This window comes from Otolemur garnettii, unplaced genomic scaffold, assembly GCF_000181295.1.
Source record: "Otolemur garnettii isolate 467f Iridium unplaced genomic scaffold, OtoGar3 scaffold00062, whole genome shotgun sequence".
Taxonomy (NCBI): Eukaryota; Metazoa; Chordata; class Mammalia; order Primates; family Galagidae; genus Otolemur; species Otolemur garnettii.
In genome coordinates this window covers 5,827,765-5,845,181 of record NW_003852457.1, presented here as the reverse complement: position 1 = coordinate 5,845,181, position 17,417 = coordinate 5,827,765, and the positions used below count along the sequence as shown (strand labels likewise).

The following is a 17,417-nucleotide window of genomic DNA, read 5'->3' as shown; positions in this document are numbered from 1 at the left end:
GCTCGGTACAAGGACCGAACAACACAGCAGAGCCCACGCCAGAGGTGCTCGGTACAAGGACCGAACAACAGAGCAGAGCCCACGCCAGAGGTGCTAGGTACAAGGACCGAACAACACAGCAGAGCCCACGCCAGGGGTGCTCGGTACAAGGACCAAACAACACAGCAGAGCCCACGCCAGAGGTGTTCATCTCTCCAGCGCAGGCTTGCTAGTCCCTGCCTCCTAAGGTCATCCACAGACAGGCTCCCCAACGCGACGGCACTTCCTACTCATGCAGATCCCCTTTCCATCCTCTCTTAAGAGTATCCAATGTACACAGTCCTATTATGAAACTAATTTATAGCTTTCATATAAACTAATTTATAGCTTTTATTAAATGATAGGGGAGGGGAGGGGAGGGGGGTAGAGGGGTAGAGGGAGGGTGATTCAAGGGATCACCTCTATGGTTTATCTTACAAGGGTACAAGTGAATATTTCTAAAAGTAGAATATAAACGTCTTAACACAGTAACTAAGTTAATGACATGAAGGCTAAGTTAACCAGTTTAATGAGAATATTTCAAATTGTATATGAAAACACCACATTGTACCCCATGATTGCATTAATGTACACAGCTATCATTTAATAAAAAAAGAAAGAAAGAAAAGAAAGAAGTTGATTCCAAGCTAAAGCCTCATCTGGAAGAAACACCCGATATTCTTTGTTTCCCCAAAGGTGCCTGCCAAGATCTAGTTCTCAGCCCCTATTTGGTCAGTCATGGTCTCTGGCAAGGGCAGTTTGGGAGGCATTTGGATTAAAGGAGGGAAGACTAAGACATCCAGTTGTCAATCAACATGTGACGCTAGGCTCCCTCCTGATTTACTATCACAACGCCTTCTCCCACCAACAATTTAATATTCTGCATTTGAAAATCTGATTTTCTCTCCCAGGACCTAAGCCTGACAAGGGCAAAGACAGTGTTTGACCACCTTTGTGACTCCCAACAGTATGTGCTACAGCACACCCTGACCTGGGTAACAACTGCCAGCTAACACATTCCCTTAGAAGATGACTTAGGGTTGCCAACAACCATTAGGAAAATAAGCTCTTTTCCAGATGGATGAGACCTATGTAAATATATGCTATTTCCAAGCACTAACCGAATCAGTAGAAAACTGATATTAGTAGCTACATCTCTCAGTAAGAAAGCGGCACATTCGGCCCTCTGGCTGCATTTACCTGCCTCTCCCTCCTCCTCGCCCAAGTTCAGCACGATGATGCAGATGTGCTTCCGCAGCTGGCGGGTGTTGGAGAACTTCCGACAGCACTTGCTACACTCCAAGCTGCCTGGAGCCAGGCTGCTCCCCTCCTCAGCAGCCAACGGGCAGTCCTCCGGGGGACTCACGATGTTTTCTGCCAGCTCCTCTTCGGCACTGGCCTTCTTCGTGGACCCCTTAGGCCTGCCTCTCTTCCTCTTCATGACCAAAAACTCTACAAAGGAAACAAAAAGACACAAAGGAGTCACGCGAGATGACAGCACAGGGCTTGTACTCAGCTTCCGCATTTTGTTATGAGTGAAAAGTCCGAAGCAGTTCCTGAAATTAATAGCTGCAAAAAATCCTCTTTAGTGTTAATACGATTATTTTTATACTAACAGGTAATCAATTTTATAGTATTCTGACTCAAAACTATCAGCTTATCAGGCCCTTTGCACGTCCTCCTTCTACAGAGCTGGGAGGATTTTCTCTTTGGCCTATCAGCCCCCAGGTCTCAAATCCAGACCCTTGTTAGCCGCCCTTTCTATTGAAATCCAGGTCTCAGAAACTGCTTAGGGACGTCTTTACAAAGGGTTGGTAAAGGCTGCTGAGCTTGTCATGCTTTTAATGAGTTACACTATTCAGATAATTTCAGAGTCATAATTATTACAGTCAAGTTGTCCTGGTAAAAAAGAGAAAAAATAATTACAATCTAAAGCCACAAATTATAGGACTAAAGATAATAACAATATTTTTCAAGTTTCCTAGTGATTTCAAATGGCATGATGAGAGATGCGGTAGAGCAAGTTCCAAATTATTTTACAACTTGCATTTATTCCTTAATTAGTGTTCATTTTTAAGGCCCTGGTCCCCACAATGAAGGTGGGGATAAGGAAGGGTGAGCAGGGCAGTGAGCAGAGCATCTGCACACCTGTGTGAAGGTGGAGAGCCGTGGTCTTAGGGGATGCGACGGGAACCGCCACCATCGGAGTGGGAGGAAGAGAGATGCACAAGGCAGTTCCAGGGCAGAGTCTGCAGGGACAGGGCAGCCTAACACTGCAGGCTCTGGAGAGAGAAGCCTGCTTTGGCATGAGGTCCCCAGGATCTCAGGGAGAACAGGCATTAGCACAGGGCAGGTGACATCCTGGGAAAAGGGGGCCCTTGCTGGAACAGAGCTTCTGCTGAGCTGCAATGCCAAGAATGATTTCTCCAGCCCTGGCTAGGAGATCCAAACCAGAGCTTTCTGTGCCTGGCAACCAGCACTACTACAGCCTTCGCAGCCCCCAATCTCCCAGAGGAAGCACAAAGGAGGAAAGGTACTTAATGACAGGAAAGCAGCCAACAGTGGACACATGACCCGGGATCTTTCCCTGGGTTTCACTGGGGAGAACCTGCCCAAGTGTCCAAGAGGAGGGAGGGGAAGGGAAGAAACAGCAGGTACAGAGCAAGGACCGTTTTCTGCAACGTCATTAAAACTTTTCTTATCAACATTCTTTACAACATGGACTTGTATAACCTACGGGAGCAGCAACTAGTATCAGAGAAGCAGAATTAGCAGTGAGGTTCTAAACGCCCACTTCTCGTCACGTCAGTGGAGCTGCAGAAACATGGTGCACAGCAGTTTACTGCAGGCTGTGGCACAGGTCTAACCTCCAGTGACAGAGTCTGACACCTGCCTGTGTAGATATAAGCCACTTCTCTGAGATGCAGCTATACAGTGAAGAATTAAATTTACCTAAAAAGAGGTCTGGCCTCTGCCCATCACTGTCAGGAGATGACCTGTAGGCCCCTGGATGTTCTTCCTGATAGGATTAGCAATTTGTACACCTGGAGACTTCGGTCACCAAACAGTGGGATTTGTGATGAGGACTAAGGGTCAATCATGTGGGCAGCACATCACTGAGGCCCACTAAAAACATGAATGCCTGAGGCTGCAGGGCGACTTCTCTGATTAGAAATACTCAAGTGTAGTCACATATTGTAGCCAACTTTGTCCAGGACTCCACAGGGGCCCAAAAGCTCTGTGTGTGGAACCTTTCCCATCCAAGGGTTTGCCGAGGCCTCTCTCCCTTTGGCTGCTCTGGATTTATATCTTTTGGGTACAATAAAATTATAATCATAAACTTAGTGCTTTCCTGAGTTCTGTGAATTATTTCAGTAAATTCTCTAACCTGAGGAGGGTCTCAGGGACCCTCAATTTGCACCTAGCTGGTCAGAAGCAAGAGTGGCCAAGGGACCTCCCAACGTATGGCTGGTGTCAGGGGTTTGCACAGACTTGGCAGTCTTGCAGGGAACTGTGGCCTTTGCCCTCAGTTTGGCAAACTCGTGTAGCAGGTCCAAGGTGTTTCCAGCAGCCATGGTGCGGTGCCTACTGTGTGCTTGCCATGCACAGGAGCACAGCACAGTCAAGTTCTGCCCACAAGCTGGAGACTCCTTGAAGGGACAGTCCTCGTCCTGATCATTTTTTACCCCCATCAGCACCTAACTGTGTGCCTTGCACAGCAGGTTCCCAATAAATCTGGGTGAATTAAAACTGATGAAAAGTGCACAGTCCGATGGGGAGGAAGAAGTAGAATCAGCCCTGAAAGCTCTGGAAAGCCTTACACACAGTAGTGATGAAAGTAATCTTCCAACCTGCTGCATCCATAATTCAGATTCTCAAGACCAATTAGTTAGCTAAAAATGAAATATTCATAAATGAACTTGGAATAATTTAAGCACTGAAAATGAGTTGCTGCTGTCAACTACCCACATTTCACGGAAGAACTGCGAATCTTTGAACTGGGCAAGGAAAATCAGGTAACCTCTAAATCAAAACACTTCAACACAATTAGCAGCAATTCCTCTTCCTCCTCCCGAATTCCTTTATTCACTCTGCCACTGAATGCTGTGGATTTTGCCTGAAGACATCTGCCCAGTCAATTCCCTTCTCCCTCAACCCCAGCAACTGAGCCACCCAGGCACCTGAGCAGGGTCTCTAGACACCAGGCACCCGCTCCAGCTTCTCTGCCTCCATCCCCTATGGCCTCACTCTAGGGCCTTCCCGTGCTCTGGAGGGCTTTGCCACACAGCTCTCAGACCTGGTTTTCTAGGTCCTTCAGCACACGGTGCAGTGATACGTGTATGTGCACACAGAAGCACAGAGCTCCTACCTCCCCCTTTACCACTCAGTCCAATTTTCTAGATTTCCCCAAATATGCACAGATAAGCCCTATCTCTTCTCACTTACCACCTGCCCTTCCCCCACCCCACCGCCTGTGACTACCTCCTTCACTCCCAGTCTGACTCCAAACCCCAATTCCAGTCCCAACGTTTCCGCTCCAGTTCTAACTGCAGTGTCTGTTCCAGGAGGTGGTCCCCAGCTACAGAAGCAGGACACCCAGGCCCTTGACCCGACTCACATTATGGTGGGAACCACAAACACAAAGGTGTGTACTCACCCACAGTGTTTCTTGATAATGTCTCTTTTCCCACCTTTTATCATAAACCCTGGGGTTTGACAGGTCTTTTAATACCCAGGTCCCATAAGGTCTTCAAAAGAGCTGGCTATGGCGTAGCTGCTTAATAAATAACCATACACTGCAAAGTGATTTGATGAGCAGGAAAAAACATTTGGAAAATAAGTCCTTTCTTGTGACACACTCACGTTTCTAAGAGGAAGAAAGGGTCATCTTAACCCTGTTCTAAAACCATCGTTTGAGGTCAGCTTCCTCTTAGTTGGGGAAAACTGCCCTTGCAGATCTAAGGCCCCAAACTGGAAAGAGACAGAAAGAATCAGCTTTTAAATTCAATAGAAATACATGAGAAGTATGAAAAAAATGGTCCAACATTATCAAAAATTTAATAACGCGAGCCCTTTATTTGCACATCACTTGAGTTTGCAAGACACTTTCTCAGCTATTGTTTCATTTTATCCTCATAAAAACCTTACAAGATGGATATAACAAACATCATTTCTTCAACAGAAAAAGAAACAAGAAACCCAAAGGTTCAAATGACTTGGCACATTTTCTATAAATAGCTGCTGAGCACATGGAACCCAAATAAGGATTTGGGTTTCCTTATTCCCATCAAATCTTTCTGCAGAATCAGATACCCTCAGGGCCTGGGAAACAAAGGTCAGCTCTAGACGTTTCAACAGAGCCAACACATACGGTATAGAGAACATATGTGACAACCTCCTTCACTTCTAGTTTGGTTTGGAGTGAGGCAGAACTGGGTTCAAATCCCCCCGAGCCTTCAGCTTCCAATGTGCAAAATAAACACAAAATTGATTCTATTGTATAAAGTCACCACTGATAAAAGCAATCCATTGCAATGCTGAGCACAGTACTCAGGAGGTGATTGATAAATGGCAACTGTTTAATATTGGGGCCACAGTCATTAAGATTCTAACTCAAAATATTCCTTTTAAGAAGCTATTACCTTCCCAGCCTGTCCACTGTTAGATAATGTGATTCCTTGATGCACAAGGATTCTTGTTCATTCTGACTCAATATGCATTATTTCTGTGATTTCTTCATTTTAAAATAGCTCACACCCCAGGAAATCTAATATAGAATTAGAAGCATACAAATTTTATTACACCTAAAACCCTTGGTACAGCCAGCCCCCAGCCCATGCACCAGGCAGCTTAATCTCTAGTCACGCCAACCTGAGAATTTCCAAAAACCCAGAAAGACTAACATTTTAGGGCCCTGACAGTCAATCTCCTTGACATTTATTTCCAAAGCCCAGGAAGCAATAGGGGAGACAATGAATTATTTATCAGAAATGGGATAGAGTGAGCCTTTTAGGTTTATGAGGAATGCAACATCCCCTTTGTAGGGACAGACTGCATTCTGTTCTGCAATGCCAGGCAGAGGGGGGGAGAAGGCTACCCAAGCCTGCTCCTTGGAAGCTGTACCATGGAAATGCCATGTAAATAACAGCGGTAATTAATAATTACTAAGGACGTGTATTTCAGGCATCATATCTTTCCTCACTTAATCCCGAAGGGAGGAATTAGTACTATCCCCCATTATATAATTGAGGATACTGAGGTTTAAAATGATTACTTAATTAGCCCCAAGATCATGAAACTAATAAATGGCAAAGCCAGGATGTGAACCCAGACCTGTTTGTACCTCAGAGTCAGTGAACTTCATACCTATTTCAAAGCAAATCCTTTGGCCAGTTAAGTTAATGTCAGAGCACAGAAATAACCCACTTTGACCTCTACTGTTCTGCGGGAAAATGAAGACAGTTTCACGTAGCTGCAAGACTCAGTGTGGTCCCACCCCTGGGCTGGAGAGCACACGGATCTGAGGCAGCGCTAGGTACTCCCCATAGTAAGGTACCACGTCTGAACACATACTTGTCTGAGAACCATGAAAAAGGTCAGTATCTTATCTCCCTTTGACAAATGACAATAGTCATAGCCTGGAGGAGCCAAGCCACTCACCCTAACTCTGATCAGAGCCTTGAGGCTAACATACAAGCTGTACCCTGGGGAGGGGTCAAGTGGGAACTCACTAGGTCAAGCTCCAGCAGCTCTGAGCACAGAAAGAGTGCTTCGTATTCTGGGGCACCTTTGTATAATTGGCACAAGGGTACACTAGCTGAGGCCTCAGCAATCACATGACAGCTCCAGGATTGGAGCCTTCTGATTCCAAGACGTGGGCTCTTCTCACTGCACATGCCAACCAGAGCACAAGGGGCTCACAGCTCCCCTGCACACCTTCACAATGACTTAGGTGTCCAGAAAAGATAACATGTAGATTTAAATGCAGACATCGACCTTCCGAGGAAGCCCCCTTGTGCCCACAACACAAGAGGAAGTCTGCAGCAGCCTGGATTTAACCCCGGAGAACACTCAGCCCGCTTCCGCTGCACTGGAATTGCCTCTGCCTACCTGCCAACTACCAGCCGGGGGCGGGGGCAGGACTCACTGGCCCTCAGTCCCAGCACAGCACACAGGCATACAACAGGAACAAAATAAATGGTTAGTGAATAAAGAAGTAAAAGGAAGGAAGTAGAAAGTAAAGAAAAGATAAAAATGAGAAGGAAGAGTTTTTATTAAGTGTTGAAATAAGGGGGAAGTGATGGTGTGTTCTTTGGAGCCTCTGATGGGAGGGTCAAAACAAGGCCCTCGGGAGACCCATGAGAATTCTTCCTGCAGCCAGCCCAGGGGCCTAGACCCGATCACACTTTCTCTCACAAACGTGGCTATATGCACAGTCTCACAGACCCACAGATATAATCACAGCTTCACACATAGGCACACACACAGAGAGGAGGATGAGCCTGGGCCGTGAGGCGATTTCTTCTTGGATCACAGCCAGAGGTTTGATTAGGAAGAGAGGAAGAAAATGAAAGGGCCTTCTGCAGACCACTTCCTACGTGAACAAAAAAGATTAAAAGGCTATAAAATAAACCAGAGGATTTAGAAATTTTCAGGTTATAAAGGGAGACCAAAATATTAAATCAATTACTACTCAGTTAAAGGTTTAATTAAACCATTTCAAGTATCTCTCAGCTAAAAATGAATTGTGAAGGTTAAACCTGAATGCAAATCATCAGACAGAAACTAAGCCTCGACAAGCCTCAAATTTTACAAACTTTCACAAAGAGAAAAAGATACTTGGAATTCTTAGTGAAAGACTTTTAAGAAATTTTTTTCATATTAAAAAGCTGAGTTTAATTAAGGAATTAAGAAATATTTTAAACTACACAGGCAACTAATCTTTCAGTATATACACACAAATAAAATGTATTCAAGAATAATTATTTAATAAAGGAAAATAATCTATGAAAGTAGCTTGTCCAGGCACAGTGGCTCATGCCTATAATCCCAGCACCTTGGCAGGCTGAGGAGGAAGGGTCACCTGAGGGCAGGAGTTCAAGACCCCATCTCTAAAAAAAAGTAATAATAATAATTAGCTAGGCACAGGGGCATTGTGGCTACAGGCCCAGCTATTCTAGAGGGTAAGAAAAGAAGATAACTTGAGCACAGGTAACAGAGGTTATAGTGAGCTGTCATCACACAAACATACTCTAGCCTAGGCAACAGAGCAAGACCTTGTCTCTCACAAAAAAAAAAAAAAATCTGGCGGGGGGGGGGGGGGGGATTCCAAGTATTGATCCATTTCCTCAACATTGTCAAATCTCTGAGTATAGAGTTTCTTGTAGTATTCATAGACAATCTCTTGTATCTCTGTGGCATCTGTTGTTAATATCATTCCTGATTGAGGTTACTAGAGATTTTACTTTTCTGTTTCTAGTAAGTCTGGCCAAGGGTTTATTTATTTTATTCACTTTTTCAAAAAAACCAACTTTTTGTTTCATTAATTTTTGAATGTTTTTTTGTTTTCAATTTTATTAATCTCTGGATGGGTGGAGGGAGGGTGATTGGTGGGATCAAGCCCGTGGTTCATCTTATAAGGGTACATGTGAATCTTTCTAAATGTAGAATATAAATGTCTTACCACAATAACTAATCTCTGACTTAATTTTGGCTATTTCTTTTCTGTTTGGTTTGGGGTTAGATTGCTTTTCTTTTTCCAATTCCATAAGGTGGTTTTTGAGTGTGCTGATGGCGCTCCCTTTCTGTTTTTTGAAGGCAGGCATCTAGTACGATGAATTTTCCTCTCAGCACTGCTTTTGCTATATCCCAGAGGTTTTGGTAACTTGTGTCTTCATTGTTATTGTGTTTGAGGAAATTAACAAGTTCCTCATCTCTTCCTGAACCCAACTATCTTTCACCATAAGGTTTAGTTTCCAAGACTTTGTGTGGGGATGAACAATTTTGTTGGAGTTGAGCTTCACCATTATGGCCTTGTGGTCTGAGAAGACATGGTATAATTTCTATTCCTTTAATTTTGCTGAGGTTTGATTTGCATCCTAGGATATAATCTGTTTTGGAGTATGTGCCCTGAGCTGATGAGAAAGGAGTATATTCTTTTACTTTGGGATGATGTGTTCTATATATGGCTATTAATCCCATTTGATCTGGGTCACATTTAAGTCCTTTGTATCCTTGTTTAGTTTCAGTTTAGAGCATCTGTCCACTTCTGTCAGAAGGGTGTTGAAGTCCCCAACTAATAAGGTGTTATGGGATATCAGATTGCTCAGACCTCTCAAGGTCAGTTTCATAAATCTGGGAGCATTAAAGTTAGGTGCATAAATGTTTAGTATTAAGATGTTTTCTTGTTGTATTATTCCTTTGACCAGTATTAAGTGTCCATCTTTGTCTTTCTTAACTAAAGTTGCTTTGAATCCACTTTTGTCTGAGATAAGATTGCAATCCCTCCTTTCTTCTGATTTCGTTTGCTTGATACACTGTTTTCCATCCCTTAACCCTGAGTCTTGATTTGTCCTTCATTGCTAGGTATGTCTCCTGAAGACAGCATATGGATGGCTTGTGTTTTTTCATCCAATCAGCCAGCCTGTGCCTCTTCAATGGGGAGTTCAATCCTTTGACATTTACTGAAAGTATCAATAGTTGTGGTAGAATTCTATTCATCTTATTGTGAGGTAGTTTGTTATGTAGTTTAATCCTCTGTGCCATTGTGAAATAGACCTTCTGACAGACCAATTTCAAGCACTGAGATTAAAGAAACAACAAAAAATCTCCCAACAAAATAATTCCCTGGTCTAGATGGCTTCACACCAGAATTCTATCAAACCTTCAAAGAAGAGATTATACCCATATTGCAGAAAGTATTCCAAAAAATTGAGAGGAAGGAATCTTCCCCCAACACGTTCTATGAAGCAAATATCACTCTGATAGCAAAACCAGGAAAAGACCCAACCAAAAAGGAGAATGACAGACCAACTTCACTAATGACTATAGATGCAAAAATTCTCAATAAAATCCTAGCAAATGGTTTGCAGCTTATCATTAAAAAAGTCATACATCACGGTCAGCACCTGTGGCCCAAGGAATAGGGTGCCAGCCCCATATGCCAGAGGTGGTGGGTTCAACCCTAGCCCTGGCCAAAAAAGAAGTCATACATCACAATCAAGTAGGATTCATCCCAGGGATGCAAGGCTAGTTTAATATATGCAAATCTATAAACATAATTCACCATATCAACAAGAGCAAAAACAAAGACCATATGATCCTCTCAATAGATGCAGAAAAAACATTTGAAATTAGCATTTCCTAATTATGGAATCATATGGTCCCATAACTATGGATCATATGGTCCTTTCCTAATTAGAATGCTGAAGAATATAGGCATTGGCAGTACATTACCCAAACTGATCAAAGCCACCTATGACAAACCCACAGCTAATATTATACTGAATGAAGTAAAACTGATACCTTTTCCACGCAGGACTGGAACAAGACAAGGATGTCCTCTATGGCCACTACTATTCAACATAGTGCTGGAAGTTCAAGCCAATACAATCAGACAAGAGAAGGAAATTGAAGGCACCCAAATGGGGATAGAGGAAGTGAAACTCTCCCTCTTTACCGATGATATGATTTTAGAGAACCCCAAAAACTCAACCACAAGACTCCTGGAGATGATCAAAAAATATAGTTACATCTCAGGATATAAAATCAATATCCACAAATCAGTAGCCTGTGTATATGCTATTAAGAGCCAAGATGAAACGGAAATCAAGGACACAATACCCTTCTCAGTAGCTCCAAAGAAAATGAAATACCTAAGAATATACCTCACAAAACAGGTGAAGGGCCTTTATAGAGAAAACTATGAACCCGTAAGAAAATAAATAATAGAAGATATTAACAAATGAGAATCAACATTGTTAAAGTGTCTAGACTCCCCAAAGCAATCTACAGATTCAATGCTACCCATATTAAAATAACGACATACTTTCAAGATGCAGAAAAAATAATTCTTCATTTTGTATGAAACCAAAACAAAACCCATGTAGCCAAGGCAATTCGTCGTAATAAAAACAAAGCCAGGGCATCAGCCTATCAGACTTTAGGCTGTACTATAAAGCCATAGTGATCAAAACAGCATGGTATTGGCACAAAAGTAGAGACATAGACATTTGGAACTCAATAGAAAACCAGGAGATGAAACACAGCTTACAGCAACCTAATCTTTGATAAACCAAACAAGAATATACACTGGGGGAAAGAATCCCTATTCAATACATGGTGCCAGGAAAACTGGATAACCACATGTTAAAGACTGAAACTGGACCCGCACATTTCTCCACTCACAAAAATTGATTCAAGATGGATAAAAGAGCTTAATCTAAGACATAAAACATTAAAATCCTCAAAGATAGTGTGGGGAAAACACTGGAAGCTATTGGCCTGGGGAAGGACTTTATAAGGAAGACTTTTGCGGCAATCGCAACAACAAAAATAAACAAATGGGACTTAACGAAACTGAAAAGTTTCTGTACAGCTAAGGCAACAATAACCAAAACAAACAGACAGCCTACACATTGGAAAAGGATATTTACATATTTCGATTCAGACAAAGCTTGATAACTGGGATCTACAGAGAACTCAAATTAATAAACATAAAAAGAGCCAATAATCCCTTAGATGACTGGGCAAGAGAGATGAATAGAACCTTCTCTAAAGAAGACAGACAAATGGCCAACAAACAAATGAAAAAATGTTCATCATCCTTAATTATTAGAGAAATGTAAATCAAAACCACCCTGATTTCAATACCTAGGTGGAAAAAAAAAAATACCTGAGGTATCATCTAACCCAGTGGTTCTCAACCTTCCTAGTGCTGCAACCCACAGGTTGAGAACCACTGATAACCCCAGTGAGAACGGCCTTCATCACAAAGTTTCAAACTACGGAAGCTAGCACAGACATGGAGAGAAGGGAACACTTTTACACTGCTGGTGGAACTGAAAACTAATACAACCTTTTTGGAAGGCAATGCAAAGAACGCAAGCTAGAACTCCCATTTGATCCCATTCCTGGGCATCAACCCAGCAGAAAAAAAAAATCCTTTTACCACAAGGGCATTTGCACTAGACTGTCCATTGCAGCTCAATTTACAATCACCAAAATGTGGAAACAGCCTAAATATCCACAAACCCAGGAACAGATTAACAAGCTGTGGTATATGTATACCAAGGAATACTATTCAGCCACAAGAAAGATGGAGACTTTACATCCTTTGCATTAACCTAGATGGATATGGAACACATTATTCTTAGTAAAGCATCATAAGAATGGAGAAATAAGAATTCTATGTACTCAATTCTGATATGAGGACAATTAAGGTCCTAGTACACAGTGGGGGTGGGGGATGAGGAGAGCCAAGAAAGGGAAGGAGGGAGTGGGTGAGGGGGGTCAAGGAGTGTGATACACCTTTTGGACACAAATACAAGAGGATCCTTATCTAACAAAAGCAATTAACTTAACCTGGTTCTGTGTACCCTCAATGAATCCCCAATGATAATTAATAAATAAATAAATAAATAATAAGAAAAATTCATGGACACCTTGTAAAAAATTTTAAAAAAGAAAAGAAAAAAGGAAAAAAATGAAAAGAAATGAAAAAGGCTAAAACTTTATTATATCACACAAATACCACCAGATCCCCTTGGCCTAAATACTACTCTCTCCAACACTAAATAGTAACCTTGTATATGTTGTTTTAACTCCTCTGAGTCTCTAACTCCTCTAAGACAATATTGCTTAATTATAATACCTGGGCAATAGCCAGGAAACAGAAGACTTGAAACTCTATCATGGAAAAAAAAAAAAAAAAAAACCCTGAGACATATCTAGAACATTATCACTCAACAGTAACTATAAAAATTCTTTTCAAGTGCAAATGGAACATTCTCTAGGATAGACTACATGTTAGGCTGTAAATTAAGACTCAATAAATTTTAAAAAACTAAAATCATCAAAGTATATGAAATAAAATTAGAAGTAGAAAAAATTGAAAAAATTCAAAATTCATGGAAATTAAATAGTACTCCTAAATAGCCTAGCCAATGGGCCCCCCCCCAAAAAAAACATAAGAGAAATAAGAAACACTTTGAGATGAACAAAAACAAAAAATGTGACATGCCAAAACTTAGGAGATGCAGCAAAAAGAGTTCTAAGATGAAAATTTATACCTATAAATGCCTATTGTAGAAAAAAAAATCTCAAACAATCTAGCTTTACAACTCAAGAAACTAAAAAGAAACAAAGCCTAAAGTTAGCATAAAGAAATAAAGAAGAGTAAAAATAAATGAAATAAAAAAATAGAAAAACAAGAGAAAAGGTCAATAAAACTAAGATTTTTTTTTTTAAAGATAAACACAATTGACAAATTCTTAGCTAGACTAACCAAGAAAAGTAGAGGCTTAACTAGACTAACTAGAAAAAAAGAAGGAGGCTTTCTCCCTAAGAAAAGGAGCAAGAGAAGAATGTCTACTCTTACCTTTCTATGCAATGTCAAACTTGAATTTCTAGTCAGCACTATCAGGCAAGAAAACTAAACACAAGGCATCTGACTTAAAAAGAAGTAAAATTATCTCTATTCACAGATGACAAGATTATTTATAAAGACTCCTAAGGAATCCACTAAAAAAAAAAAAACTATCAGATGTAATAAACAACTTGGGCAAGGCTACAGGATATAAGATCAGTATACAATAATAATTGTATTTATAAACTAGTAATCAACATCTGAAAATGAAATTTTAAAAAGTGTCATTAACAATAGCATCAAAAGGAATAAAACACTTCAGAATTAAACTAGGGAGGTATAAGACTTGTACACTGAAAAATATAACACATTGTTGAAAGAAATTAAAGAAGACCTAAATAAATAAAAAAACATCCCATGTTCAAGAATCAGAAAGTTTAATATTATTGATATGGCAACAGTTCCTAAACTGATCTACAGGTCACACGTAATCTTTATCAAATTCCAGTTGCCTTTTTTAAAGAAACAGAAAACCTGGTCCTAAAATTCATATGAAAAAGCGTAAGTAGCATTAAACATACAAAATATCATCAATTTCATTAATAACCAGCAATATGCAAATTACAATCAGACTTTTTTCCTATCAAATTGGAAAAAACTCTTTAAAAATATAAGATAATGTCCTTGGGCTAGTGTAGATATGGAAAAACAGAAGATCTTAGATCCTAGTGAGAATATAAGGTGGTAAAATCTTTTCAGAGAACATTTTCATAGAACCTAGCACTTTTTAAAAATTTTCAGATTAATGCGAGGGTACAAACAACTAGGTTACAATGTTTATTTGTTAGGTAGAATCCCTCTTGTAGTTGTGCCACACTTCCAGAAGGTGTGCCATATACCCTTACACTGTGCCCATTAAGTGGGAGCACACCAATACCCCTCTCTCCTCCCCTCTCCTTACTCCCTCCATCTCCCTCCCCCCAAACTGAACTGAGTTTCTCTTGTATGGGCATGTGTTAGATCGTCTACTGGCTTCATATTAGTATTGGGTACATTGGCTACTTGCTTTTCCTATTTTTTTTTTTTAATTTCGGGTTAATGTGAGGGTACAGACAACTAGGATTCAATATTTGTATTTATTAGATAAGAGTCCCTCTTGTGGTAGCGTCCTGCACCCAAGAGGTGTGCCATATACCCTTGCATTATTCCCATTAAGTGGGAATAGACCAGTCCCCTCCTACCGCCTTCATTCCCCCACCCCCAACTTGAATTATATTTTTTCTCTTATGTGGGCATGTATTAGATTGTGTGCTGCCTTCCTATCAGTATTGAGTGCATTTCTTTTCCATTCTTGTGATACTTTACTAAGGAGAACGTGCTTCAATTTCATCCAGCTGAATAGTATTCCATGGTATACATACACCACAGTTTGTGACTCCTCAAATCTCAGGGTGGTTTTGATTTGCATTCTCTGAAGATCAGGGACAATGAGCATTTTTTCATAAGTTAGCTATTCATCTGTCTTCCAGAGAAGGTTCTTTTTATGTCTCTTGACCAGGGAGGGATGGGATTGTTTGCCCACTGTTTGTTGATTAATTTGAGTTCTCTGCAGATTCTAGTTATCAACCCTTCGTCAGATTCATACCATGCAAATATCTTTTCCCATTCTGAAGTTTATCTATTTGCTTTAATTGTTGTGTCCTTAGCTGTACAGAAACTTTTTCTTTTTCTTTTTTTTTTTTTAATTAAATCATCACTGTGTACATTAATGCAGTCATGGGGTACAATGTGCTGGTTTTATATACAGTTTGAAATATTTTCATCAAACTGGTCAACACAGCCTTCATGGCATTTTCTTAGTTATTGTGTAACTTTTGAGCTTAATTAAGTCCCATTTGTTTATTTTTGTTGTTGTTGCAATTGCCACTGAAGACTTCCTTATAAAATCTTTCCCCAGACTAACATTCTCAGGATTTTTCTTCTGAGATTTTTATTGTTATTTTTATTGTTGTTTCCATGTCTTAGATTTAAATCTTTCAGGATTTTTCTTCTAAGATTTTTATTGTTATTTTCATGTCTTAGATTTAAATTATTCATCCATCTTGACTTAATTTTTGTTAGTGGTGAAAGATGTGGATCCAGTTTCAGTCTTTTACATGTGGTTATCCAGTTCTCCCAGCACCAATTATTGAATAGGGATTCTTTCCCCCACTGTATGCTTTTGTTTCGTTTATCAAAGATCAGATGGCGATAAGAGACTGGTTTCATCTCTCGGTTTTCTATTCTGATCCATATGTCTATGTCTCTATTTTTATGTAAATACCATACTATTTTGATTACTGCGGACTTGCAATATAATCTGAAATCTGGTTGAGTGATGCCTCTGGCTTTGTTTTTATTGCTAAGAACTGCCTTGGCTACACAGGTTTTTTCTGGTTCCATACAAAATAAAGAACTACTTTTCCAGTTCTTCAAAGTATGGTGTTGGTAATTTAATGGGGATTACATTACATCTATAGATTGCTTTGAGTAGTATAGACTTTATTTTTTTTTTTTTGACATTTTAACAATGTTCATTCTTCCCATCTAAGAGCATGGTATGTTCTTCCATTCATTAATGTCTTCTGCTATTCCTTTTCTTAGGTTTTCCTAATTCTCTTTGTAGAGATCCTCCACCTCTTTTATTAGGTATATTCCTAGGTATTTAATTTTCTTTGAAGTTGCTGTGAAGTGAAATGTGTCCAGAACCTAGCACTTTCAAATAAGCAAACTCTCTACACAATCAATTCTTCTAGGAATATAGCCAACATAAATACACAATGTTCAATGATATTTCCAACACTATTCACTGTAACATTGTTTGTAATAGCAAACAAAGTTGGAGAGAAGATAAATGTCATCAAGAAAAGAAAGGTTAAATAATATCCCTAAAAGGAAATACTGTATAGACAGTAAAAAGAATTAGGAGATGTTAATGATACTGTATTGCATTCTTGAAATTTGCTAAGAAAATAGATATTAAACATTCTCACCATGTATGCAATAAAAAGAACTATGTGAGGTTATACATTTGTTAATTTACTTAGTTGTGGTTTTACAATGTGTATATATATCAAAATATCATATTTTATATACAATTTTGTCAATTTATAGCTCAATAAAGCTAGGAAAAAAACTCAGACGACATCAGTACTTAAGTGGAAAGATGGCCAGTATATATTGGTAATATTATTTTTAAAATACTAAAGGCAGAATATATATCATGATCCTATTTTTTGTTATATAGAAAGCAAAAACAAAGTTGATTTACATATCCATATGTACAGAATGAGACACAGAAGCACACTTATTCAATTGCTAATAATATTATTTCTAAAAACTTAGGAGACAGAGAAATGTACCATCTAATTTTTAATATTTTAACTTACCTACAGAACAACTTCATTATTCTTTTACTTGGTGAGGAAAAAATGTAATTGCTCTGAGAGGCTCACCCACACTGTGTCCACCCAGAAGAAGCATCAACATCTGCCTGAAGAAGTGAAGGGCAGGGTTACCACTATGGGCTCCTTTGAAATACCAAAGAAGGGAAAAAGCCAGGGAGAGGATCTATTCCGCAACCTTCCAGATATTGGGCTATAGATGGGGCCCATGGTACCAAGAGAAGGAAGGTGAACCCACCTGTGAATCCAGCTGCCAGAGGCAGTAGATAAGGCAGAGGGCTTCTGCTAGTCAGAAGGGTTTTCAATCAAACAGGTCTGGGGAGCTCTGGTTTGGGTGAGTGGTGCCACTGAAGTCTGCTGAGCAAAGGATC

The 17,417-nt window shown here is 40.0% G+C and overlaps 1 protein-coding gene across 5 annotated transcripts in view; it reads right to left on the bottom strand.

Moving 5' to 3' along the window:
- The window catches only part of ZFAT (zinc finger and AT-hook domain containing), a 195,925-nt gene that overhangs the window by 136,982 nt on the left and 41,526 nt on the right, over positions 1–17,417 (bottom strand). For 3 of the 5 annotated variants that reach the window (XM_012807040.2, XM_023514939.1, XM_023514938.1), the window contains exon 3: positions 1,219–1,470. In XM_012807040.2, coding sequence (XP_012662494.1) covers positions 1,219–1,470 — 252 coding nt within the window. Of the gene's footprint in view, positions 1–1,218; positions 1,471–17,031; positions 17,072–17,417 lie in introns of those variants that run through there. The other 2 variants (XM_023514940.1, XM_023514941.1) reach the window with 2 other exon arrangements.